At 46.0% G+C, this 25,437-nt stretch overlaps 1 protein-coding gene and 1 pseudogene across 1 annotated transcript; both read left to right on the top strand.

Annotated features, from left to right (window-relative positions):
- The first annotated feature begins 7,985 nt into the window (after positions 1 to 7,985).
- LOC123327096 lies at positions 7,986 to 10,253 on the top strand. The gene has a single exon (XM_044922504.1). The coding sequence runs from the start codon at positions 9,099 to 9,101 to the stop codon at positions 9,702 to 9,704; it is 606 nt and encodes a 201-aa protein (XP_044778439.1). The 5' UTR covers positions 7,986 to 9,098; the 3' UTR covers positions 9,705 to 10,253.
- Positions 10,254 to 11,013: 760 nt separating this feature from the next.
- On the top strand, positions 11,014 to 12,905 carry LOC123327095 (annotated as a pseudogene).
- The last annotated feature ends 12,532 nt before the right edge of the window (positions 12,906 to 25,437 follow it).

Below are 25,437 nucleotides of genomic sequence, written 5' to 3'. Positions count from 1 at the left end.
TCGGCTAATGTTTCCGGCTTGCTTTCTTTTCAATTAGAACAGTCGACGAGTCAAGTTGTGAAAGTGCGTGTTGAAAAGTTGTAACTTGCGGGCAACGTGTTTTCTTGTCGCGGGAAATATTGGAGTACTGCGTTTCTTCGACAAAAGTGGTGCGCGAGATAAGTCCGACGTGTGTTTCCCGGCAATATTAAACCGAAAAGATCGTCGTTTGGCGCAGCCATCTCACTGCCGCTTTGTCGCCAGACCCTAGTTTCGACTGGGTCAATCACAGGTTAGTAAACTTCAGAAAACGGTGAACTGTGGTTTGATGCGGGAAATACAATCACAGCAGAAATTGAAGGCAGGAGGGTCTTCGCTTGGCATCTTTTATGGATCCGCATCACTGCCCTGGTCCCACAGTTCTACGGGGCCGCCATCGGCGGGCAGAAGGAGAGACGATAACTACGCCAGGCCGTGAAGTGGAGCGCCTTCCCAGCGAGGAGGAGCGAAGGACCAGCTGCAGTAGCAGGACCGCAACCGCCCTAAACCGGGACCCTAGGAGTATTGTTTAAATAAATGGCCAAAAGGCAACAACTTCGAAAGTGAGGTTAAAATAGACGAAAAATTTAGCGGGATTTAGCCCAGAATATACAGTGATCAAATGGAAGTTACATTTATAGCGCGATTGGTAGTCCAAAATGGACATAAAGAAAATTAAAAACTATAGTGAGTTTATGTTGATCTAAATTCTGAATTTATGCGGGAAAACGCTTAATATCTGAGCTAACCTGTACTTGGATGTATCAATTCCCGAACCGCCACCTTGAACGTAGAGAGAGAAAGAAGTTAAATTTTATATTTTTGTAATTAAAGTTTAACAATAAGCTATAAGAATATGTACTCGAGTAGGAGACTCAGTCATGCCGTTTGGTAATTTTTCTTGCATTTGAATTGAATTCCCGTTCGTACTTAAAATTTTTATATAGTAGGTAAGCTAACCTAAGCTAGTCATTTCTTTAGAAGAGTTCATTTTCTGAGAGTGCTCCTTTGAATTTTCGAGTAAGAATTCAGGAGAGTTTGTTCGCAGTCGTGTGCTCCAAAATTATACCTTCTCGTAGTGGTTGCGGAAAATGCCACCCTTTCGTATCTGCTCATCTGCGCCGGGAGATCGATCTTTCGCCGAGGTGTGAAAAGTTGAGTGAGTTTCATTTATAAAACTTTACTTTCTTATTGGAAATATTCGGAAGTACACCGATAAAATTTTACTGGAGGTCATCATTTTTTTATGGCATGCCAAGTATCATATATTTTATACACACTGCTAATAAACAATTAATACTAATGGAGTGGCGAGAGCAGCCGTTTGAAATATAAAGAAAAAAAAAGAAAGGAGAAAATCTAACCGAATTTACTCGCGGCTCACTTTCAAACAAAATTAATTTTTTTTCGCGTTAAGGATTCTTTGTAACGATAAAACCCAAAAAAAATAATAATTCATGGAACAAGATTATAGAGAGAACTCTAAAAATTATGGAAGATTTAAATGAATGCTTGGTTCCTTCCCTTAAATATATTTAGCCGGTAGTAACTCTAACTCTTTAATTGTAACGGTCTCGAATATTGACTTAAACCTTCTTTTTCTGATCTCGCACCTAAGAAAAACATTGCTTTAGATTCTTTTGAGTTTGTAGTTTGTATTTTCATATGTACTTGTTTCCTTTAGTATGTACTTATCTTTTATATATAAATATTGTTATTAATTATTAAGAACGATTAATATTGAAAATATGAATTTCTAAAAACCTAAATACTGACTCGGTTGATGTTTCTCCGGACGTAGGGCTCTAATGGGGCCACTAGAGCTATGCTCTTAAGGAAAGTGGTCTTAGGTAGGGTAGGGCAATACGCGAACACGATTCCACCTGTGCTTCGCAGGCGACAAAATTCTCAAACTTTCCTCCCATTCAAGAACTGTCCGCTTCCAAAAGTATTAATTTGCTTCCTTCGATTTTGTATACTAGCTCCTTCATTTTGTTGTTGTCGTAAGCACGCTCATTTCTTTGTCTTATTCATTATTGCCTGTAACAAAAAGATATCTGCACAAGCAAGACCACCACACCCAACGCCATGAGCTAGAGCTAGCCTCTAAAGCGTGCACCCGCAAGTACAGGTACTCTAGTCTTCCATAATTTTAATTTGTTACACGTTACAAGTTCTAAGGAAGATGATCAAACAAGCGAGCATACGGGTTGCATTTGAAAGGAGAAGATCAAAAGAAAGGTGAAGCTGAAGCTCACCGGGCATTCCTTTACCGACCGGGCATGGCCGAGAACCACGACCTGCCAACGGCAGGACACTTGGGAAGTCGCAAGACGATTGCTAGGGTCGCAGCTCATTACCATTGGACGGGAATGCACCGAGGGGTAAGGAATTCCGTGCGGAACTGCGAGAGCTGTTTGAAACCCAACCAACTTCGAGCTGGTGCGGAGAAACGTGGAGAGTTCGTCGCAGGATCAGGCGCGCCACTATAATCTCCGAAGACGGCCGTGGAACCTAACATGGCGAACATAGTATGCCACCACCTTTGGTAGGCAGTCGAAAGCTTCGTGGCGAATTTGGCGCGCCGTTGATGATAAAGAAATTCACGTCACCAGTTATTTGCAAACAAGGAGATAACATCAGCGACTTGCAGTCCGGAAGCTCGGGCGGCGTGGGCCAGGGGACTTCGAGTTCTAACCAGTAACAAAAACCCTTTGGTGAAAAAGGGGAGATGACGATAGGAAGCATCAAATCAGCATAGAAATCACCCACACAGCATGCGGTGATAATCGGGAAGGGGCTACTGCTATCTATCGGAAAAAAAACTAGATACACAAGGATTTTTAACATACGGTAACACTATATAAATGGAAGCTGGAGAAAAGCGCAAGGATCGAAATGCCGAGTCGAGATGCTTGATGACAGGGTCGACGAGATAACGAACAAGTAAGTTCTCTCGAGCCCCCAATGTGCTGCCCCGCAGTCTCGTGTTTCTCCGGAGACAGAAAGGAAAAAATCCAAATCAAGTATCGGCAAACAAGGGGAAAACCCTTCGTCTACAGAACCTAGATATGGCGGCAACTCAAACCGATTTGGTTTACTTGCGCATCTCACAGCCGACAAACAAGTAGGCAATGACATCGGCGATCAGTACGACCACCCCAGTACCAGTCATGAAGCTGCTATTGCTGCCGCTAAGCGGGATGCAGCCTCCGTTGGTACCACTAGCTCACTCAACAAGGCGCAGTTCAAACTACTTCCTGTAGTAATGGAGGGAGTGGACGACGTATGCCTCATGATGCAGAGCATCGAAAATATAGTGGACCTAGAAAAGGTTGAGGCTAAGGCGTCAGTGAGCGGTGTCCTAAGGCTTTACGCGGCTGACGCTAATACATTTCGCACCATAGTGAACTGGCTCGAGAGCGAAGAGTATGAGTTCCACTGCTACCAGTTAAAAGAGGACAGGCCTTACAGGGTATGCGTGAAAGGCCTGCACCACAGTACGCTACATAACCAAATCAAGGAAGAGCTGGAAATGATCGGGCACAAGGTGCTTGATATACATACACCGCTTAGGCGAAACGAACCAGGTACCTCAAAAGCGTCGCCAGTCAACATGTTCTTTCTGAACATTGCTGCTATGCTATGCCATATGAAAGTACTCATTGAGCCTCTTCGCAAGCGTAACGCTATTGTCCAATGCCATCGTTGTCAGCAGTTTGGCCACACAGCCAAATACTGCCGTAAGGCCCACATTTGTGTGAAATGTGCCGGCGAACACCCAGCCAAGGACTGTACTAGGCCACGCATCGAGCTGTGCACTTGCTACAACTGTGGCGGTCAGCATCCTGCAAACTATAAAGGTTGCAGCAAGCTACAAGCGTTCCTGCAGCGATCCAGACCCAGAAGTGGAGTGGCTGGAAGAACGCTTACTTCTAAGCGAGCGACCAACTTCAGCTGGAGGTATATCTTATGCAGATGTGGCTAGAGGGTCCATTCACCACAAGCAACCACTGAGCCTGACGCACCAACAACAGAAGCAACAGCAACAGCCCAATGATGCAAGTCCCACTCGTCAAAGGAGCCGCAGCCGGACAAGGACGTCTAGGGGTACACTTCAGCGCTCAACGGATGCTAGCAGCAGCATTGAAGCCATCCTGCAGACGCTTAATAAAAAACATTAATTCTTTGCGCTCTATTCAAGAGAAGCAGATGGAATTAATGATGCTGATGATGAAGCAACAGCAACAACAGTCACAGCAGCAGGGGCAGATTATCAATCTGCTCACTGCTCTCCAAGCGCGTCAAGCGCCATAATGATGCCGCTGCGCATCCTAGTGTGGAACGCCGACGGCGTATCACCGAAGTTGCCTGAAGTAGAGTGCTTCGTGCGACGTCACGAAATCGATGTGTTACTGCTCAGCGAGACACACTGCAAGGGAACAGAGATGCCTAAGCTATTCGGCTTTGTAGCTTACACTGCCAATGATCCGAGTGGTGGCAACGCCAAAGGCGTGGCAGCTATCTTGATCAAATCTAGCCTTGCCCACTTCCCGCTAACACCAATAGCCACTGACAAGGTGCAACTTGCGCCGACACGAGTTAATGTCGTCTACGGCGGGCTCCAGTTCTAGAGTGGTACGGAGTTTCCCGGTTACCCTAGTAGCTGGATCTCGCAGTAAGGAGGCATTGAACCCTTCCCAGTTCGTATCCCTGGGATTGCCCTATGTTAAAACGAATAATTCTGTGATCTGACATTGACTCCTCGGACAAGATGTATACAACAGCTGTATTCATGGATATACAACAAGCCTTTGATAGTGTTAAAGTTACGGGGTTTGGACTGTCACCCGCTCTCCGCTCCCTCTTACGCTCTCCGCCCCCTCTTACGCTCTCCGCACCCTCTTACGCTCTCCGCCCCCTCTTACGCTCTCCCGCTCTTCACCACAGAGTCTCCAAGAAGTCTCCGCTGCGCTTGGGAGAGCATAACTAATTAGAATAAGCACCAGTGTCAAAACTAACCACGCTGAATAAACATACGCCCGGTCGCGCCCGCGCAATTACGAAAAGTCTAGTGTTCGCTTTTCTTCGAGTGTTTTCTTTTCAGCATACTTGGAACATTCCAGGACAGCAACCCCCAACAACCCATTATTTTTTGGTTCTTCGAGCCGGATCCCCTGGATTTTCAAGTTTGTCCACCACCTACCAAATTATAAGATAAGTACGAAATTTACTTTCCTTTTAATTGCCGGTCTGCAGCAAAAGGTTCGAAAATCCAATTTCGTTCAATTTGCTGTAAGATTTATTGTCAAATCTAACGGATTTCTCCGAAAAAAGGCAATTAAAGAAAAGTACTTATTTATTCTCATGGGCGCCGCCATATTACCCACCATTCGTGAAAATTTCTAAGTCCAAATTTCCGAATATATTTAAATATTCATCCAGTCCGAAAAGTGCAAAATTCCAAATGTGAAAAAGTGAAAATAATGTGTGCCAAGTTCAGTGAAAATTTCTAAGTCCAAAGCTCTGCCAAAAGTGGCAAAAATTCTGTTCTCGTTTCACTGTGTCCAACGCAAGCCAAATTCTTTTCGCAACACATTTTTTGCTTTAACTCCGCAGTCCACTTAATACAATTTGCTTTGCTATCGAAGAATACAACAACGAAACAAACAACACATACGCTCTGGTCATTTCAAATAAAATATTAATTAAACATTTACCCGCCAGTTCCATATATTACATCAACAAATACTACATCTATATATATTACATATATTACATCTACATATACTACATACATACATTACATATATTACGTCAACATATATTATATCCACATATATTACCGACATACATTGCGCATATTATCTGCATTCCTTTTAAACATATACCAAAGTTTAAATTGTTTCCCGTCGGCAAATCCAAACCACAAATAAAATTTATTCCAAGTGCCGACGCGGAAAAGGCGTTTTGTTTTCCATCAATTTTTTCGGTAAATTTACAAATTAATTTCCGAGCAATAAATTTAAAGCGTTTTTTTCTCTTTTTTTGTTTAACAAATAACTTTTTCAATATTTATTAAATTATTTTTTAAATTTTTTTTTGAAAAATCATCCATAAATAAATAATACGACCGCCAAATACAAGTCGTTCACCCGACAAATATTTTTTCCTGTATTGCTTGGATATAATTTTTGTGTTTGTTTTAGAAGTACTTACAACGCGGAGAAAAGACTCCAATTCCACCATTCCATTTTCTCCGTTCCCAGTTGTAAACAAAAAAATAAAATTTCCTTCGTTCTAATAAACATTTTATTTCACCGTGTTCCACATTCCAAGTGTTCCAACCGTAAATAAGGTGGACCTTTTTTTTTTTTTTTTTTAAACTTATTGCGTTATTTATTGGATCTTCTCTTTTTGTGAGACTAACAATAATTATTCAAATCTTATTATATAAATTATATTAATTACAATGTGAAGTAATTGTATTAGTTAGAGACGGCCCTAGGATTTCTTTGCTGGGCTGGAGAATCTTTGCGCTTCAGTCGGCGCTGACTGTAGACTCGCGTAAGCGACTTCGCGAGAGGATTTTCGTGTGCGGCGAGCTTTGCTTGATGTTTACTTTTTTTCATCTGAATTTTCTCATTGACAAGGTTTATGTGGAGGTCTCTATGGATGCTTTCGCTGCGTAGGTACCATGGTGCCCCAGTGATAGTTCGCAGAATCGTGGACTGAGCTCGCTGTATGATTTCAATGTTGGTTTTTGAAGCGTTTCCCCATAGTTCACAGCCGTATGTCCAGATGGGTTTCAGCACGGTATTGTAGAGGAGTACTTTGTATTCCAGACTAAGGGGAGAGTTGTAATTAATAAGCCAGTGAAGATTGGCTGCTTTAATATGAAGATTAGAAGATTAGCTTTAGATTAGAAGATTAGATTGAGTCCTCTTAGATTCTATATGTCGCCGCCAGGTGAGGCGTCTATCTAGGTGAACGCCGAGATATGTTACAACGTCTGCTTGTGGGATAAATGTATTGTTCAGGGTACAGGGTGGACAGGTTTGTCTGTTCAGTGTAAAGGTTACAACAAAAGGTTACATGTCTGCTTTTGGTCTCGTTTATCTTAATGCGCCAGTCCGCAAACCATCTTTCCACTATTTTAAGATGGCAGGCAAGTTGCTCTGTTGCCTTTGCTGGGCATCTAGATCGGCTAAGTATTGCGGTATCGTCAGCAAACGTAGAGGTTGTGAGCTGATAGTTTGTAGGCATGTCTGCTGTGAATAGGGTGTAAAAAACGGGGCCCAGTACACTACCTTGGGGGACTCCAGCATTGATAACGCGGTCGTGTGAAGTCGAACTGTTACACCTGGTTGAGAACACTCTTTTGAAGAGATAAGATTCGAACACTTTGTGCGTGTTCTGGGGAAGCAGTTTTGTTATCTTGTACATTAGTCCTTCCAGCCAGACTCGGTCAAATGCTTGTGCAACATCTAAGAATATAGCTGAACAGTATTCCCGGTGCTCAAAAGCGGTACGAATTTCGTTTGTGATGCGATTGACCTGTTCGATCGTTCCGTGATTTTTGCGAAAGCCAAACTGATGCGATGGTATTGTATTTCGCCTTCTTAAGTAGGGAGTTAGTTGTTTTAAAAATGCCTTTTCAAGCAGTTTCGAGAGACACGTTAGGAGACTGATTGGTCTGTAGGATGAGGGTTGCGTTTTGTCTTTGCCTGGCTTGGGAATCATTACTATAACCGCCTTTTTCCACCTTTGGGGATAGTATCCAAGTTTCGTAATAGCGTTGAAGAGATGGCATAAAGTCAGAACCGCACACGGTGGGAGTTCTATGATCATTTTTGGTGCCACCAAGTCATGTCCAGGTGATTTTTTGGGATTAAGATCTTTTATGATAGATGCTATCTCACTTTGGCTGAATGTTACTGGATTTATAGGGGGCAAGCTTTTAGTTACTACAGGGAGGACAAATGAGTTGCTAGCAGGATTTGGTTGGAATACTTTCTGAAGGTGATCGGCGAACGCATTAGCTCTATCTTCGTCGCTGCGTATCCAGCTTCCAGAGGGACCTCGACGTGGAACGACTGTTTCTGCCGGTGGCTGTATGCTTGGCATTGTAGTCACCGGCCGCTATGAATCGCTCACCGAGTGAGTTGAAAAATTCCGAGAATTGGTCCTCAGAAACTACAAAACGAGGTGGGCAGTGGATTGCAGGTAGTCCATTTTAGTTCTGTTATAAAGGTGGTGTTTGATGCGACTTCTGATAAGTATACCAGTGCCCCCATGGGTTTTGCCGTCCGGATGGTTTGTGGCGTAGAATAAGTATCCTGGGATATGTAAGTTGTGCTTGTCTGTTAGATGTGTCTCGGTGAGGAGCATGACGTCAATATTTTTTTCGAGTAAGAACTGGGCAAGTTCATTTTTATGCCGTGAAACGCCATTCGCGTTCCACATAGATATTTGAAGTGGAGACATTATATTGATTTGGATGACAGAAGAAGCTGTATCAGCATATTTTGGTTTCGCATAAGCTCTTGCATTGTGGTTTGCATGAATGTCATAAACTCTTTTAGGGTTTGCTGGAGTGAGATCATCATCGTTTCAATGCCAGTTGATATATGCTGCGTTTGTTCGTTCAAGGTGGACCTAATTACCATAAATCACAGGTCATTTATACAATTCCCTGTTCACTCCGAGTCATCTGTCCAATTAGTCTAAACTACGGCGTTTCCGCTTCGTAAATTTTACACCACTTTTTCACCCATTACATCCTATACGGTCTTTTTCCGCTGCTTTATACCTTTATACCGTTCACGGCGGCATGCTTAAATTTATTAAGTGCAGTCCGAGGAATCTGTCTACTTTTTCAAAAGTGTGACCGGGCTCCAAAACCGCTTCCCTTCCATTTCGTATTTCTTCGATTATGCCCATCGGGGACGATAAGAAGAAATTGTCCGCTGACAAACCCAGGTCCAAGAATCCCAAGCATTTCGGTGAAAACGCCTGCGCAGATTTCCGACGACTGTGCTACTCCATCCAAAGCCACAGTACAGCGCACAGCTAAAAATATGGCTGCTTCCGATCTAGCGCTAGCCAAATTCATTTCGGTTTCTCACCGCTTAAACGAGTTTGAGGCTCAGATCAACTCTCCGGAATCCGCAGCTCCAACCGTCACGATGCTTGTCGTCCGTCGCGACCAAGTCCGAACCCTATGGGACAAAGTTGAAAAGGAATTCGACCTCTGCTCAGAGTGCTTTGTGTCAGCAGGCGAAGCGGCAGCAAGCAACATGCCTATTCTCATGGCTAAATACAGTTATTGCTATTCAGTCTATGAAAGGTGTGTTGCCCAGCTCGTTGATAAAATCGAGCAGGGCACGCCTCAGTCCATCCCAGCCGCGAACGCTGCGCCCCAGGCCTACATTTCCTCTGGCTGTCGGTTGCCTCCATGCGATACAGAAGTTTTCGCAGGCGACTTTCTTCGCTGGCCGACTTTCCGGGATCTTTTCACAGCCAATTATATCAATAATCCACGGCTGACTCCGGTTGAAAAGTTATTCCATTTAAATGCCAAAACAAGTGGCGACGCTCATGCCATAGATTCGATTTCGCCTCTCACCAACGAGGGTTTCCGCTCTGCGTGGGAAAACCTAATAGAGCGTTTCGAAAATAAATGATTGTTGGTAAACAGTCAATTGAAAATACTGTTTAATGTGCAGTCGATACCACAGGAATCTGGGGCGGCCTTGAAGGTACTGCAAAGTACTGTTCAAGGATGCTTGACTGCCTTAGAACTGTCAGGCATCAACACTGAGAACTGGGACTGCCTGCTGGTATATCTGTGTTCATCCATGCTCCCGAAGATAACTCTCTCCTTATGGGAGCAGTCGCTACATAAGAAAGCCGACATCCCGACATGGGGAGAGCTGAACACCTTCCTCACAGAACGTCATCTAACCCTAGAGGCCATCGATGATGTGAGACCGTCCGTACCAAGTCAGTCGCACTCCAAACCGATGAAAACCATCCTGTCCGTGGATGTCCGCGTTTTCTCCAAATGTCGGTTGACGACCGGTCAGACTACATTAAACGGAAGCAGTTATGCTTAAACTGCTTTGCAATGGGACATCAGCTTCGTGAGTGCAAAAGCACGCACAATTGTTTTACTTGCCGTGGCCGGCATCACAAGTTGTTGCACCGAAACAACCTTTTTTCCAGCAATTCAAGCCCTTTAAATCCTGCAAGGCCAATTTCGTTCCAAATGAGCAAGCCGGTGTTCAAAATTATTTCGCCACGGGCTCAAGAGCTATCCTTCTTGGCACTGCCATAATCAATATTTCCCATCTTGGCACTAACTTTAAGGCACGCGCCCTGCTCGACTCCGGATCAGAGGCGACATTCATAACCGAGCGACTGTTCAATCTAATTAGATTGCCATTCCAGGTGGTTCAAGCCCAAGTCTCGGGCTTAAACCAAACAGTAGCTGCTCAGTCCAAGAAGCTCTGCAGTTTCACCATCCGATCTCCGACTAGGCCCGCGTTGCAGTTGGAGACGACGGCCTATGTCCTCCCTCAACTAGCCGGAAATCTGCCTTCCTACCCAATTCCGCAAATTTTCCTTCGGGATCTTCCCGATTTTCCACTGGCGGATCCAAAATTCTATGAGAGCGCACAAAAAGATGTCCTTATCGGAGCCGACATTCTGCCTTCGGTGCTTCTGAGTGGAGCAAAAACCAACATCTGTGGCTCTCTCTTGGGGCAAGAGACCATTTTCGGCTGGGTACTAACTGGGCCAGTGTCAGCCTCAGCCCAAAGCAGAATTTCCTCTTTTTCGACACAGATCTCCCATGCGTACGATAATTCACTGGACAAACTACTCACAAAATTTTGGGAGGTGGAGAATATACCAACAAAGTTGGTAAAAGAATCCGATTCCATGTGCGAGAAGAATTTCCTTCAAACAACCACGAGAAACGAGTGCGGCAAATATGTCGTTCCTCTGCCTTTTCGCGACCCAGAACATATCGGTTCCGGGCTAGGGCATTCTAGGTCTTTCGCGTTGGCTCAGTTCTTAAGAAATGAGCAGCGTCTAAAAAGAGATGAGGCCTTGAAAGCGAGATACGATTCGGTGATCCAGAAATATCTCGACTTAAAGCACATGCACAGTTTATCCTACCCATGATTGCAACGCCTATTATATGCCACATCACGCCGTCTTAAAACCGGAAAGCGTAACTACTAAGCTGCGTGCCTCCAGCCCTTCATCGAATGGTACCAGTTTAAATGATATCCTTCAGGCTGGCCCTGTCTTACAGTCCGACTTGACCATTCAAATTCTGAAGTGGCGCTATTTCTGATACGTGTTCAGCGCCGATATCGAAAAAATGTATCGGCAGATCTGGGTAGATCCGAAACACACTCCATTCCAGCGCATACTTTTCCGTAACAATAGAGGGGAAATCAGAGATTTCGAATTGAAAACAGTAACCTTTGGTGTCAATTGCGCGCCATTCCTGGCCATCCGAGTACTGCAGCAGCTAGCAGCTGACTTAGAACTCAGCAATCCAAAAGCTAGCAATGTCATTCGAAATTTCATGTATGTGGATGATGTTCTAGCCGGAGCGGACTCCACGGAAGAAGCTCAGCTCATGTTGCAAGAGCTCCGAGACGCTCTGAATTCCGCCGGATTTCCATTGAGGAAATGGACCTCCACCCAAAAGGAAATTTTAGCGGCCATTCAGAGCAACCATCTTTTAAATACTGATTTTCTCGAGATCGATGCAGAAAGTACTGCCAAAAGTTGGCTATCGAAACGTCCTTTACAAAACGCCAAGTCCTGACCCAAATTGCCAAATTGTTCGACCCTGCAGGCTGGTTAGCGCCGTTTATCGTTCGAGCTAAAATTTTCATGCAGGAGATTTGGCTGCAGGAGCTTGGGTGGGACGAAAACATTCCAAATGAGCTTTTTCAGCGATGGCTTAATTTTCTCCAAAGTTATTCGTTATTAGAGCAGATACGCATTCCACGCTGGCTATCGTTTCGTCCAGATTTCAAGGTCGAGCATCATGGCTTTTGCGATGCATCGCAAAAGGCTTATGGGGCGGCAATATATGTCCGCGTAGAAGTGGGCAGCATCATTATGGTGCAACCCCTAACCGCGAAAACCCGGGTAGCACCAGTCAAAACGGTTTCGCTCCCAAGACTGGAGCTGTGCGGAGCGTTATTGCTTTCCGAAATGGCTGCAGCCATCATTCCGCAGATGCCTACGATTAACTCCGAACTTTACTGTTGGACGGACTCCACGATAGTGCTTGCATGGTTAAGCAAGCCAGCGTGCCAGTGGACCACATTTGTAGCCAATAGGGTGACGAAGATCGCCCAGGCCACAAAACCAGAGAATTGGTCTCATGTTCAATCTGAGCATAATCCAGCAGACCTGGCAAGTAGAGGAGTTTCCCTCCAAGATCTAGCCGATAGCCAGTTATGGTGGCACGGACCGACTTGGTTGCAAAATCCACGCAACCAATGGCCAACTCAGGTCGACAACGATCCGGTGACCGACCTGGAGAAGCGTGCTCTAAAAGTCCATCTCGCAAAAGCTCTTTCTGAAGAGTTGTTGGCACGTTTCTCCAAGCTAGAAAAAGCTCTACGGGTCCTTGCTTATGTTCATCGCTTCATTCAGCGGTGCAGGAAGCAGACATCTCCATCTGATGTGCATTTGCTGGCCACTGAAATCGCCGCCGCCGAGCGGTTCCTAATTTCGAACACTCAGCGCAGAGAATTCCCTGTTTACAAAGGGGTATGTGTTAGTTTTTGTTTGTTTCTCCACCAAGGCCATCCATTTAGAGCCTACATCTGACTTAACGACCGAAAAGTTTCTTGTCGCTTTCTCTCGTTTTGTATCCAGAAGAGGGTGTCCACGTCAAGTCCAGTCAGACAATGGCAAAACCTTTGTTGGCGCTGCCACCCTGCTTGCCCGCGATTTCCTTCAAGTCGTAAAAGAGTCGATGACGAATGCCTATATTCATCAAGAGATGCAATGGCAATTTATTCCTCCGGGGGCATCCCATATGGGAGGCCTTTGTGAAGCAGGCGTAAAAAGTTTTAAGACGCTATTTTACAAATGCACTGCCACACGAAAATACACGTTCGAAGAGCTCTCCACGCTCTTGGCAAAAATAGAAGCGTGCCTTAACTCCAGGCCGCTCTCTCCTATGTCCGAGGATCCGACAGATTTGCTGGCTCTGACGCCAGGTCATTTCCTTGTCGGGGGACCCCTTATGTCCACGGTGGAACCCGAAGTAAAGGGGGAAACGAAATCCATTCTTAATCGGTGGCAGCATTTGAAAGCTCTCCATCAGCAGTTCCGTGTGCGATGGAAAGAAGAGTACCTCAAAGAACTCCACAAGCGCTCTAAATGGCAGGCCCCGTCCAAAAATCTCCGCATCGATGACATGGTCGTCATCAAGGACGACAACTTACCCTCTAATGAGTGGCGGCTCGGCAGAATTGAGTCTGTTTTCCCAGGAGCCGACGGCTACGTCCGTTTAGTAAATATCCGTACTAATAGGCGCTCCTCTCGTCCTTAGTTGTAGTTCACTAGCACTAATCATCCATTATTTTAATTTCGTTTCGATCTCCTTTCGACATTCAACTACGCGCAGCATGGCCCCTCGTCAACAAAACGCACGCAGTGCTCGTGCCTTGGAGAGCAGACGTACCCGAGGTATTCAATCCTACCGATGCCGAGTCTGCCGCGGTATCCATCCTCTTCGGATGTGCGCGAGGTTCCTAAAGCTCAGCGCTGAAAAGCGTTTGCGAGCAGTCCTCATTAACAAATACTGCGCCAATTGCCTCGCTCACGAGCATTCCACGGGAGACTGCCGAAGCGGTGATCGTTGCAAGAAGTGCGACCGATCCCACCACACGCTGCTCCACATGCACAAGCAGGTTAGCTCGTTGTCGCGGTCGCGAGCGCGCTCGCGTCTCCAACCGGTGCCAACCCGGCAAGCAGCTTCGGCCTCGTCCCAACGTTCCCGCCGGCAAAATCCGCCAACTCAGCGTAGGAGTTCACCGCCACGACGCCCGGAATCGACCATTGCAGGCCCATGAGCTGCATCGACGCTTCGTTGGCGTCAGCCTTTACGCTTCCAATGACCAATGTTGGCGACGAGAAGGTCTGCACGACGACGATTCGCTCCAGGATCGACGCGAACACAAAGCTGGAGGTCGTGCTCAAGATCGAGCCCAGTGTGCGGATCCGCACACCTGTCCGGGCATTGAGCGACACCGTGGTGTCCAAGTACCGGGACATCATGCTGGCTGATGACCAGTTCCATCGGCCTGCTACCGTCACCATGGTCTTAGGAGCAGATGTTTATCGAAAGGTTATCCAATCCGGATTCCTGACCTTCGACGAGGGAATGCCGGTCGCTCAGAAAACTGTTTTTGGCCAGTGATTGCAAGGGGGGCGGAATGTTCAAGTTACGGGGTTTGGTCTGTCACCCGCTCTCCGCTCCCTCTTACGCTCTCCGCTCCCTCTTACGCTCTCCCGCTCGTCACCCACTGAGTCTCCGCTGCGCTTGGGAGAGCATAACTAATTAGAATAAGCACCAGAGTCAAAACTAACCACACTGAATAAACATACCCGGTGCCGCCCGCGCAATTACGAAAAGTCTAGTGTTCGCTTTTCTTCGAGTGTTTTCTTTTCAGCAAATTTGGAAAATTCCAGGCCAGCAACCCCCAACAACCCATCAGATAGAGTTTTGCATGATGGTCTTCTAAGTAAGCTTAAGACCATTTTGACGGCACAGCTATTTCTCCGTATCAAAAGCTTTCTATCGAACAGACAGTTGAGTGTGGTTGTCGATGGCGACAAATCGTCTACGCGTACAATCTCAGCAGGCGTACCCCAAGGCAGTGTTTTAGGCCCGACTCTTTATTCGCTGTATACTTCTGATATGTCGGATTCCTGGTGCTGTACAGAAGTTGAAGACGAAAACATTCTTATTGCAACCTACGCGGATGACACCGCGGTAATGGTCAGGAGTACAAGCATAAGTGATGCAACCAGGGGCCTACAGGAATATGTGACGACCTTCGAGAAGTGGGATACGGATTGGAATATCGGCATTAATTGCAGCAAATGTGCTTGCGTTACATTCACAAAAAGGCCTTTGAACTGCTCTGGAATTTCCATGCTCGGCTCCACACTTCGACACGAGACCTTCTACAAATACCTCGGGTTGATTTTGGACAGAGGACTAACGTTTCAAAGACATACGACTATGATCAAGCAAGCAGTACTTTCAAAGGCTGCAAAAATGTCGTGGTTCTAATCGCCGAGAAACAAACTCTCATTGGCAAATAAAGTTCATACATGAGAACCAGAGATATAGAAAGAGATCTTAATATTCCAAAGATAGGCGATGTATTGAGGACCCATGCGGAAAGTTAAATGCGGCGACTAGGTTCCCACCCCAACACCCTGGCGAGAAGGCTTATCCATCCCCCGAAAAAAAGAAGGCTAAAAAGGTTCCACCCACATGATCTCCCATCGAGATTATTATAATTATTTGTTCATGGATAAGAAATCAAATAAATATTGTTAGAATAACTTAATTTATAACGTAATGTATAAGTAATGTATATATTGGTATGCCTATGCTGTAAAATTTTACGTAAAACCTGGTCAATCTGCCACATAGGTAGCAGTAAACTTGTTTAATTCCAATTAATAAAATTTACAAAAAAAAAAAATAATAATAATAATAATTAATAATGGGTTACGCATCATTAGCTAGACCACTCACAACATTGCTCAGAGGAGAAGATGGTTGTATTTCAAAATCAGCTTTAGCCAGAAAACAAAACCAACTCAACGATGAAGCCATAAATTCCTTCGCAAAAATCAAAAGTACCCTAATATCCAATGATGTCATTTTACAATATCCCGACTTCAATAAAGAATTTTTCCTAACTATGCCTCAGACTAGGCAAAAGGAACACTACTTTCCCCAAATGACAGATCAATATCAATAATATCTAGAACCCTATCCGAAACAGAAGAAAATTATGAAACAGCTAAAAAATAAATGTTAGCCATATATTAGACAGTAAAACCATTCATTAAAAACATGCTATTTGTACGGAGGGACAAAAGTGGAAATTTATACAGACCATGAAACGCTTAAACACGACTGTAATTGGAAAGGAGGAATACAACAAACAACTCCTCTATAAGCCAGGAATGAAAAATATAGTGGCAGATGCTCTTCCTAGGTCCCTTAAAACAAAACAAATCAAATGAATGCGATTACCTCAACACAACATAGTTCTCAATGCTTAACCCACAATCTTATCGTTGTATCGAGGTACCGATTAAAGCATTTTAAAACCAGACATTTATTTATAAAGAACACCCTCCCGAATACAAATTTATACTTCTGTTTCCCACATTCCACAGATATATAATTTCACAACAAATATTTTCTGACGATGACTTGTTAAAATTACTGCAAAAATACTTAAACAGTTATACATGGAATTTACACGACAGAAGACATAATGGGACACATTCAGAGACTATATCCAGTACACTTTCAATCCTCTAAATTCAAATTCACACAAACCAAAGTAATTGACCTAAATTCAGAAGAAATTTAGAAAAAATATTACAAACCCATAATAGAGCTCACAGAAACGATGAAGAAAATAAAATTCAAATAGTCCAAAATTTTGGACTAAAAATGAAATAAAAATAGCTAATCTCGCAAAACAAGAAGTAAAATATGATTGGCACCTACCTAATCCAGAAACAACCGAAACGCCAATTCCGGAATATCCGGGTCACACAATAATTATTGACATATTCTCGACGGAAAGAAAATTAGTTCTGACTGCAATGGAATGACAGATTTACAAAAACCGCAATAAAGAACGAAAAGAAATAATAATTGCCAACCAGGCTGTTGGGTCATGCAGCCGCCAAAACTGTGCAGTAGACTAATCATATTCTTTAATATTATAAGTCAAATTAATCAGTGGTAGCAGTTGCGATGCCCATAGTGCAAACCGCTGCTCTCGCACGCATTTATCTGTACGGCGCTCATTTCTTGTTTGTTGTTGTAAGCCACCTACGTTAAGCTTGGGCGCTGCATTTCGGCTGCCTGCCCGCCAGTTGCCAATTCTTCGTGTTTCGGAAAAGACTAAACTTACGCATTCGTAAGCGTAATAGCTATAAGCTCAATAGCTAAACATTTGGTGACCCCGACGTGATAGTGTTAATTTGCATACATTAATTAATGCACTTATCCCGTTAATAAATAAATATAAATACATTAAATCGCAATCGGTTGGACAAGTGAGTGGAGATTTCGGTGATAGTGGCTGTTTAAGCGAGCTAGCATTGCATATATACATACATTGCTACATATATCGTTGCGTGCATTGACCCCGCTTGCATTTTCGGCATCTATTTTGTGCTCATCTTCCCGCTGAACCGAATCAAAGGCGATTTGTTGCTATGCCCGCTGAAAGTGAAAAAAACAGGGTGACCTTTTTAAAGCGCAAAGCCAATGCGCTGTTCAGCAGGTTGCAGAGGTTACAAACGTCGCTGTCTAATGAGACGCTAAGCGGATACGACGAACCCACTCTTACGGTGAGGCTGGAGCAGATTGATGAGCTGCAAAGTGCCTTCAATGTTCTGCATACAGAACTGGAGGAATTGGACTTCGACGAAATTGGTAGTGAAATGAGCGAGTCTTTCGATGAATTCATCGTTGAATTCAAAGCTAGTGTGCGCGCGGAAATAGCCAAACGCAATGTGCATTTCGCGCCGCACTCAACGCTTGCGGAAGGTGTTGTGCCCCACCAGTGTAGTGGTCCTCAAACGCAGCCGTGGCCGAGGCCGATGCCGTTGCCGCCTGTGCAGCTGCCAACGTTTGGCGGAGGCTACGCAAATTGGGCGGATTTTTACTCCGTGTTCACGAGCATAATCGACAGCCATCCGGACCTCTCCAACATTGAGAAGTTTCAACATCTGCGGTCATGTTTGAGGGATTCAGCGCTGGAAACTATCCGATCATTGGAGATTTCAAACAGCAATTACGAAGCGGCTTTAGAGTTGCTTCAAAAAAGGTTTGATTATCGGCGTCTCGTTTTTCAGACGCACATCACCGAGATTCTGGGTTTAAGGGTAGTACGGAATGGTTCAGTGGCATCGCTTCGGGAATTGTCGGACAAATTTAACGCTCACATTCGTGCGTTGAAGGGTTTGGGCACCACTGAGCAAATCGCTGGCTGCATCATAGTGCAAGTGCTGCTGCAAAAGCTGGATGCGGCGAGCCAAGCTAAGTGGGAGGAGCGCTTGGAGGATCCGGTCGTTGCCAACCTTATTCCGTCGTGGGAATCGATGGCTGCATTCCTGGAACAGCGATGTAGGACTTTGGAGGCCGTGGATTGCGCCATGGCAACCTATGCGCCAGGCGTTCAGGTGGGCAGAAATCGTTCGACGCTAGTTGCTACCATCCAAAATTCTCTTGGTTGCATGCTTTGCCATAGTGCAGAGCATGCCATATATCATTGCCAGCAATTTAGGGACTTAGCGCCAGTAGATCGTCTGCGCGAGGCAAAGAGACTAGCACTATGCCTAAATTGCCTAAAGGCAGGTCATCAGCTACGGCAATGCAGCTCGAGCCGCTGTCGCACCTGTGGAATCAGGCATCATACGCTGCTCCATCTGGATGGTCGGCCTTCCTCGCAGCCACGTGTTCCGGTGTCTTCAAGCTCACACATTGAGCCTTCTGCCCCGCTTGCGAATTCATCTACTCTAATTGCCCAGGATCTCGGTAGTGACCCTGTGCTGCTAGCCACTGCAACCGTTCTAGTGCGGAATCGATCGGGTCTGTTCGTTCCCTGCAGGGCCTTGTTAGATTCTGGCTCTCAACTGAACTTGGTCACCTCTCGGTTTGCAAATCAAGTGCAACTTAAGAGGTCGAGGTCGTCCGGCTCCGTCACTGGAATCGGGGATTCCAATTTCGCGACTGATGGATTCTCGGTAGGAATTGCGATTCGGTCTGTCACTTCGGACTTCTCAACGAGCATAACAGCAGTTATCGCTCCCAATATCACGGATCGCCAGCCAAGTGCTAATGTGGACATTGGGGACTGGAAGATTCCAGAAAACCTGCAGCTCGCCGACCCGGAATTTCATAAAGCTCAGCGTGTTGACATGTTAATAGGAGCTAGCCTGTTTTATGAGCTGCTGTGCGTAGGTCAGATAAAGTTGTTGCCAGGACTGCCCCTGCTTCAAAAAACTCGTCTGGGCTGGGTTGTGTCTGGAGGCTGCGCGCGCCCTTGCGGTAGCGCCTTAATAGCTTCACGCGTTCATTCTTCAGCCAGCAAGGAAATCATATTTGTGGCAAATAGGGTTGCTGCCATTCAGGAGCTGACAGATGTCACGGCTTGGCGTTATGTTCCAACAGCTTCAAATCCGGCTGACATCTTATCCAGAGGATCCCTGCCGTCTGAGCTTAGCGAATCGTCACTCTGGGCGCATGGACCCGCCTATCTTACGGAGCCTGAAAGAGATTGGCCAACAGCTGCTTGTCCTGACAAAACAATTATTTCGCACTACCATGAAAGCGATCTTCATGCCGAACCTCGAGCTCTTCTGGATGCAGGTCGATCCCAATATTGGCCTATTGGGGGGAGGAAGACGGTTAACAAGGCAGTGAACAAGCTGTGTCGGCTTCCCCTTAAGGACTCTGTTGGAAGCCAAGCTTCCAATGGGGGGAGGATGTTGGGTCATGCAGCCGCCAAAACTGTGCAGTAGACTAATCATATTCTTTAATATTATAAGTCAAATTAATCAGTGGTAGCAGTTGCGAATCCCATAGTGCAAACCGCTGCTCTCGCACGCATTTATCTGTACGGCGCTCATTTCTTGTTTGTTGTTGTAAGCCACCTACGTTAAGCTTGGGCGCTGCATTTCGGCTGCCTGCCCGCCAGTTGCCAATTCTTCGTGTTTCGGAAAAGACTAAACTTACGCATTCGATTATCGCTATCGTAAAATAATAACAATTCGTAAAATAAAAACTGTCGTAATAAAAACAAACTTCTTCGCTTTTTTATTATTCGCAACAGCTATTGAAAAAGCTCAATAGCTAAACATTTGGTGACCCCGACGTGATAGTGTTAATTTGCATACATTAATTAATGCACTTATCCCGTTAATAAATAAATATAAATACATTAAATCGCAATCGGTTGGAAAAGTGAGTGGAGATTTCGGTGATAGTGGCTGTTTAAGCGAGCTAGCATTGCATATATACATACATTGCTACATATATCGTTGCGTGCATTGACCCCGCTTGCATTTTCGGCATCTATTTTGTGCTCATCTTCCCGCTGAACCGAATCAAAGGCGATTTGTTGCTATGCCCGCTGAAAGTGAAAAAAAACAGAGTGACCTTTTTAAAGCGCAAAGCCAATGCGCTGTTCAGCAGGTTGCAGAGGTTACAAACGTCGCTGTCTAATGAGACGCTAAGCGGATACGACGAACCCACTCTTACGGTGAGGCTGGAGCAGATTGATGAGCTGCAAAGTGCCTTCAATGTTCTGCATACAGAACTGGAGGAATTGGACTTCGACGAAATTGGTAGTGAAATGAGCGAGTCTTTCGATGAATTCATCGTTGAATTCAAAGCTAGTGTGCGCGCGGAAATAGCCAAACGCAATGTGCGCCGCACTCAACGCTTGCGGAAGGTGTTGTGCCCCACCAGTGTAGTGGTCCTCAAACGCAGCCGTGGCCGAGGCCGATGCCGTTGCCGCCTGTGCAGCTGCCAACGTTTGGCGGAGGCTACGCAAATTGGGCGGATTTTTACTCCGTGTTCACGAGCATAATCGACAGCCATCCGGACCTCTCCAACATTGAGAAATTTCAACATCTGCGGTCATGTTTGAGGGATTCAGCGCTGGAAACTATCCGATCATTGGAGATTTCAAACAGCAATTACGAAGCGGCTTTAGAGTTGCTTCAAAAAAGGTTTGATAATCGGCGTCTCGTTTTTCAGACGCACATCACCGAGATTCTGGGTTTAAGGGTAGTACGGAATGGTTCAGTGGCATCGCTTCGGGAATTGTCGGACAAATTTAACGCTCACATTCGTGCGTTGAAGGGTTTGGGCACCACTGAGCAAATCGCTGGCTGCATCATAGTGCAAGTGCTGCTGCAAAAGCTGGATGCGGCGAGCCAAGCTAAGTGGGAGGAGCGCTTGGAGGATCCGGTCGTTGCCAACCTTATTCCGTCGTGGGAATCGATGGCTGCATTCCTGGAACAGCGATGTAGGACTTGGCGCCGTGGATTGCGCCATGGCAACCTATGCGCCAGGCGTTCAGGTGGGCAGAAATCGTTCGACGCTAGTTGCTACCATCCAAAATTCTCTTGGTTGCATGCTTTGCCATAGTGCAGAGCATGCCATATATCATTGCCAGCAATTTAGGGACTTAGCGCCAGTAGATCGTCTGCGCGAGGCAAAGAGACTAGCACTATGCCTAAATTGCCTAAAGGCAGGTCATCAGCTACGGCAATGCAGCTCGAGCCGCTGCCGCACCTGTGGAATCAGGCATCATACGCTGCTCCATCTGGATGGTCGGCCTTCCTCGCAGCCACGTGTTCCGGTGTCTTCAAGCTCACACATTGAGCCTTCTGCCCCGCTTGCGAATTCATCTACTCTAATTGCCCAGGATCTCGGTAGTGACCCTGTGCTGCTAGCCACTGCAACCGTTCTAGTGCGGAATCGATCGGGTCTGTTCGTTCCCTGCAGGGCCTTGTTAGATTCTGGCTCTCAACTGAACTTGGTCACCTCTCGGTTTGCAAATCAAGTGCAACTTAAGAGGTCGAGGTCGTCCGGCTCCGTCACTGGAATCGGGGATTCCAATTTCGCGACTGATGGATTCTCGGTAGGAATTGCGATTCGGTCTGTCACTTCGGACTTCTCAACGAGCATAACAGCAGTTATCGCTCCCAATATCACGGATCGCCAGCCAAGTGCTAATGTGGACATTGGGGACTGGAAGATTCCAGAAAACCTGCAGCTCGCCGACCCGGAATTTCATAAAGCTCAGCGTGTTGACATGTTAATAGGAGCTAGCCTGTTTTATGAGCTGCTGTGCGTAGGTCAGATAAAGTTGTTGCCAGGACTGCCCCTGCTTCAAAAAACTCGTCTGGGCTGGGTTGTGTCTGGAGGCTGCGCGCGCCCTTGCGGTAGCGCCTTAATAGCTTCACGCGTTCATTCTTCAGCCAGCAAGGAAATCATATTTGTGGCAAATAGGGTTGCTGCCATTCAGGAGCTGACAGATGTCACGGCTTGGCGTTATGTTCCAACAGCTTCAAATCCGGCTGACATCTTATCCAGAGGATCCCTGCCGTCTGAGCCTAGCGAATCGTCACTCTGGGCGCATGGACCCGCCTATCTTACGGAGCCTGAAAGAGATTGGCCAACAGCTGCTTGTCCTGACAAAACAATTATTTCGCACTACCATGAAAGCGATCTTCATGCCGAACCTCGAGCTCTTCTGGATGCAGGTCGATCCCAATATTGGCCTATTGGGGGGAGGAAGACGGTTAACAAGGCAGTGAACAAGCTGTGTCGGCTTCCCCTTAAGGACTCTGTTGGAAGCCAAGCTTCCAATGGGGGGAGGATGTTGGGTCATGCAGCCGCCAAAACTGTGCAGTAGACTAATCATATTCTTTAATATTATAAGTCAAATTAATCAGTGGTAGCAGTTGCGAATCCCATAGTGCAAACCGCTGCTCTCGCACGCATTTATCTGTACGGCGCTCATTCCTTGTTTGTTGTTGTTAGCCACCTACGTTAAGCTTGGGCGCTGCATTTCGGCTGCCTGCCCGCCAGTTGCCAATTCTTCGTGTTTCGGAAAAGACTAAACTTACGCATTCGATTATCGCTATCGTAAAATAATAACAATTCGTAAAATAAAAACTGTCGTAATAAAACCAAACTTCTTCGCTTTTTTATTATTCGCAACAGGTATTGAAAAAGCTCAATAGCTAAACACAGGCCAAAAAATATTTGTCAAACAGAATACCAGATTAGGCTGGAAGGTGGAAAAGAGCAAGCCACCGAATGCTCCCTTCGATGGCCCAAGTACCTCAAGGGCTGCAAAGGCAACTGAGGTACGCAAGCCATCATATGCGACCGTAACTGGGGCCATTAAGGTTGCGGTCGTACCAGAGGGGTACCCCAAAGTCATCCTCAGCAGTGAGAACCTCTCACAGCTCGAGGACGCACTACTGGAGGAAATAGTCCTCTCCGGTTGGGATTCTCCAATCAAGTTTGGAGGAATCCACTTCAGGGTGGGTCACCTGATAGTGGACTGCCGCAACGCAACCACTGCTGAGTGGCTGCAATTAGCAGTCCCCAGCCTCAGTAAGTGGAGCGGTGTCTCCCTGGAGGTAAGGATGGGCGACGACCTTCCATCGTCACACAACATCACCATCTTCTGCCCCAGGACAGGGGACAAAACAACAAAGTGGATCATGGAATTGATCAAGAAACAGAATGACTTGGACATTGAGAACTGGCGTCTCATATCAAGGAAGAATGAGGGTGGTGGCTCGCTCCTCCGCCTTGGCATTGATAACAACTCATGCGCCAAAATTATCTCTAGTGACCACAAGATGAGCTTCAGGTTTGTAGACATCTCAGTTTGTGGTCTAAAGAAGGCCAAAGCGATCAAATCCGGCACAAGACAGGTCGAGACTCCTCGAAATCCACCAGTCTCCGCGGAGAAGGAGAAGCCCAATAAGCTCTCTGAATCCAGCGAGGATCTGGCGGATGATGAGGATCTTGATGCGACCATCATCGAGATGGGGGATCAGACCCCGTTATCCTCTCAGGAACTAGGCATGGAACTAGACCTGCTGAGTAAGGCAGAAGCGATACCGGTGGATGGTGATCTGGGTATCTCCCAAGCTCTATGGAGCAGATTGTCTAATGGTCGGAAGTACAGGGATAGCTCAGGTGAACATCCATCGCGCCAAGTCGGCCTCGGCTGTGCTGGCAAGAATGTTTACCCAAGGTAATTTGGGATCAACGGGCCTCTAGCCCTTGAGCCTGTATCCTGGCATGTAGAAGTATTATTATTATATACTTACAGAATTTCTCACGCGGGACTGTGTACCGATTGTGGTAGAAAATGTGGGAGCAGCTAAGAAGACTGTGGTGGCATCGGTATACTTTGCCGGTGACGAGGCGTGCCCACCGCCCGAAATCACTGCACTGGCAGAATACTGCAAGAGGACACACTCACCCATCATCAATCTAGAAATCCTAAATGTCGGCAATGTTCCGACATTTGTTAACAGGGTAAGATTTGAGGTTCTGGACATTACACTTTCCAGCAGATCAGTGGCTTCGCATATAAGCGACTGGCACGTATCTCCTGAGGAGTCAATTTCAGATCACAGAATTATTCGTTTTAACATAGCGTAGGCGCAATCCCAGGAATACGAACTGGGAAGGGTTCAATGCCTCCTTACTGCGGAATCCAGCTTGTGGGGTAACCGGGAAACTCCGTACCACTCTAGAACTGGAGGCCGCCGTAGAAGATATTAACTCGTGTCTTACTTACGCGTTTAGAGAAAATTGCTCCTGTGGTCGAGCCAAGAGGGAAAAAGATGCTCCATGGTGGAACGACCAATTGGAAAACTTACGGAGAGCGACCAGGCGTCTCTTTAACAATAAAAAAAGAGAAGGGAACTGGGATGCCTACCGGAATAAACTGACAATGTATAACCATGAGATCAGGAAAGCCTGAAACGGCTCAAAGTAGACCGTGTGCTACTGATTGGGCCAAAGCGAAATCAAAAGTAACAACGGAGAGATTAAGATGGGCAATTGGTACATTCCAGTCCTACAAATCTTCTGGTCCAGATGGCATTCAGCCAATCCTGCTACAACGAGCGCTAAGTCAGCTCGCAGTGCCGATCAGGAAAATACTGATCAGCAGCCTAGCTTTAGGACACATACCTACTGCCTGGAGTATACCGAAAGTGGTCTTCATTCCAAAAGCTGGAAAGACATCGTTTTTGCTAAAAACGTTGGAAAAGCTAGTGGATGTCAACATTAGGAGCACTCTGCTTGTAGAGCATCCGCTCCAACGGACGCAGCATGCCTACAGGACGGGCAGATCAGTTGATACTGCCCTATATCACATGAAAAGCCTTATTGAGGATTCACTTACTCATAAGGAAGTGGCGCTATGTGCCTTCTTAGACATACAGGGTGCATTCGACAAGGTAACACCGCTTCATATCATCATTGAAATGAAACGGAAAGCCACCCTAATAAGAATTGAGGGAGCAGGAAATGACTGCAACCTTACAAGA

This window comes from Drosophila simulans, chromosome 2R, assembly GCF_016746395.2.
Source record: "Drosophila simulans strain w501 chromosome 2R, Prin_Dsim_3.1, whole genome shotgun sequence".
NCBI lineage: Eukaryota > Metazoa > Arthropoda > Insecta > Diptera > Drosophilidae > Drosophila > Drosophila simulans.
Note: the sequence above shows the minus strand (reverse complement) of the source record. Positions and strands in the feature narration are given on the sequence as shown.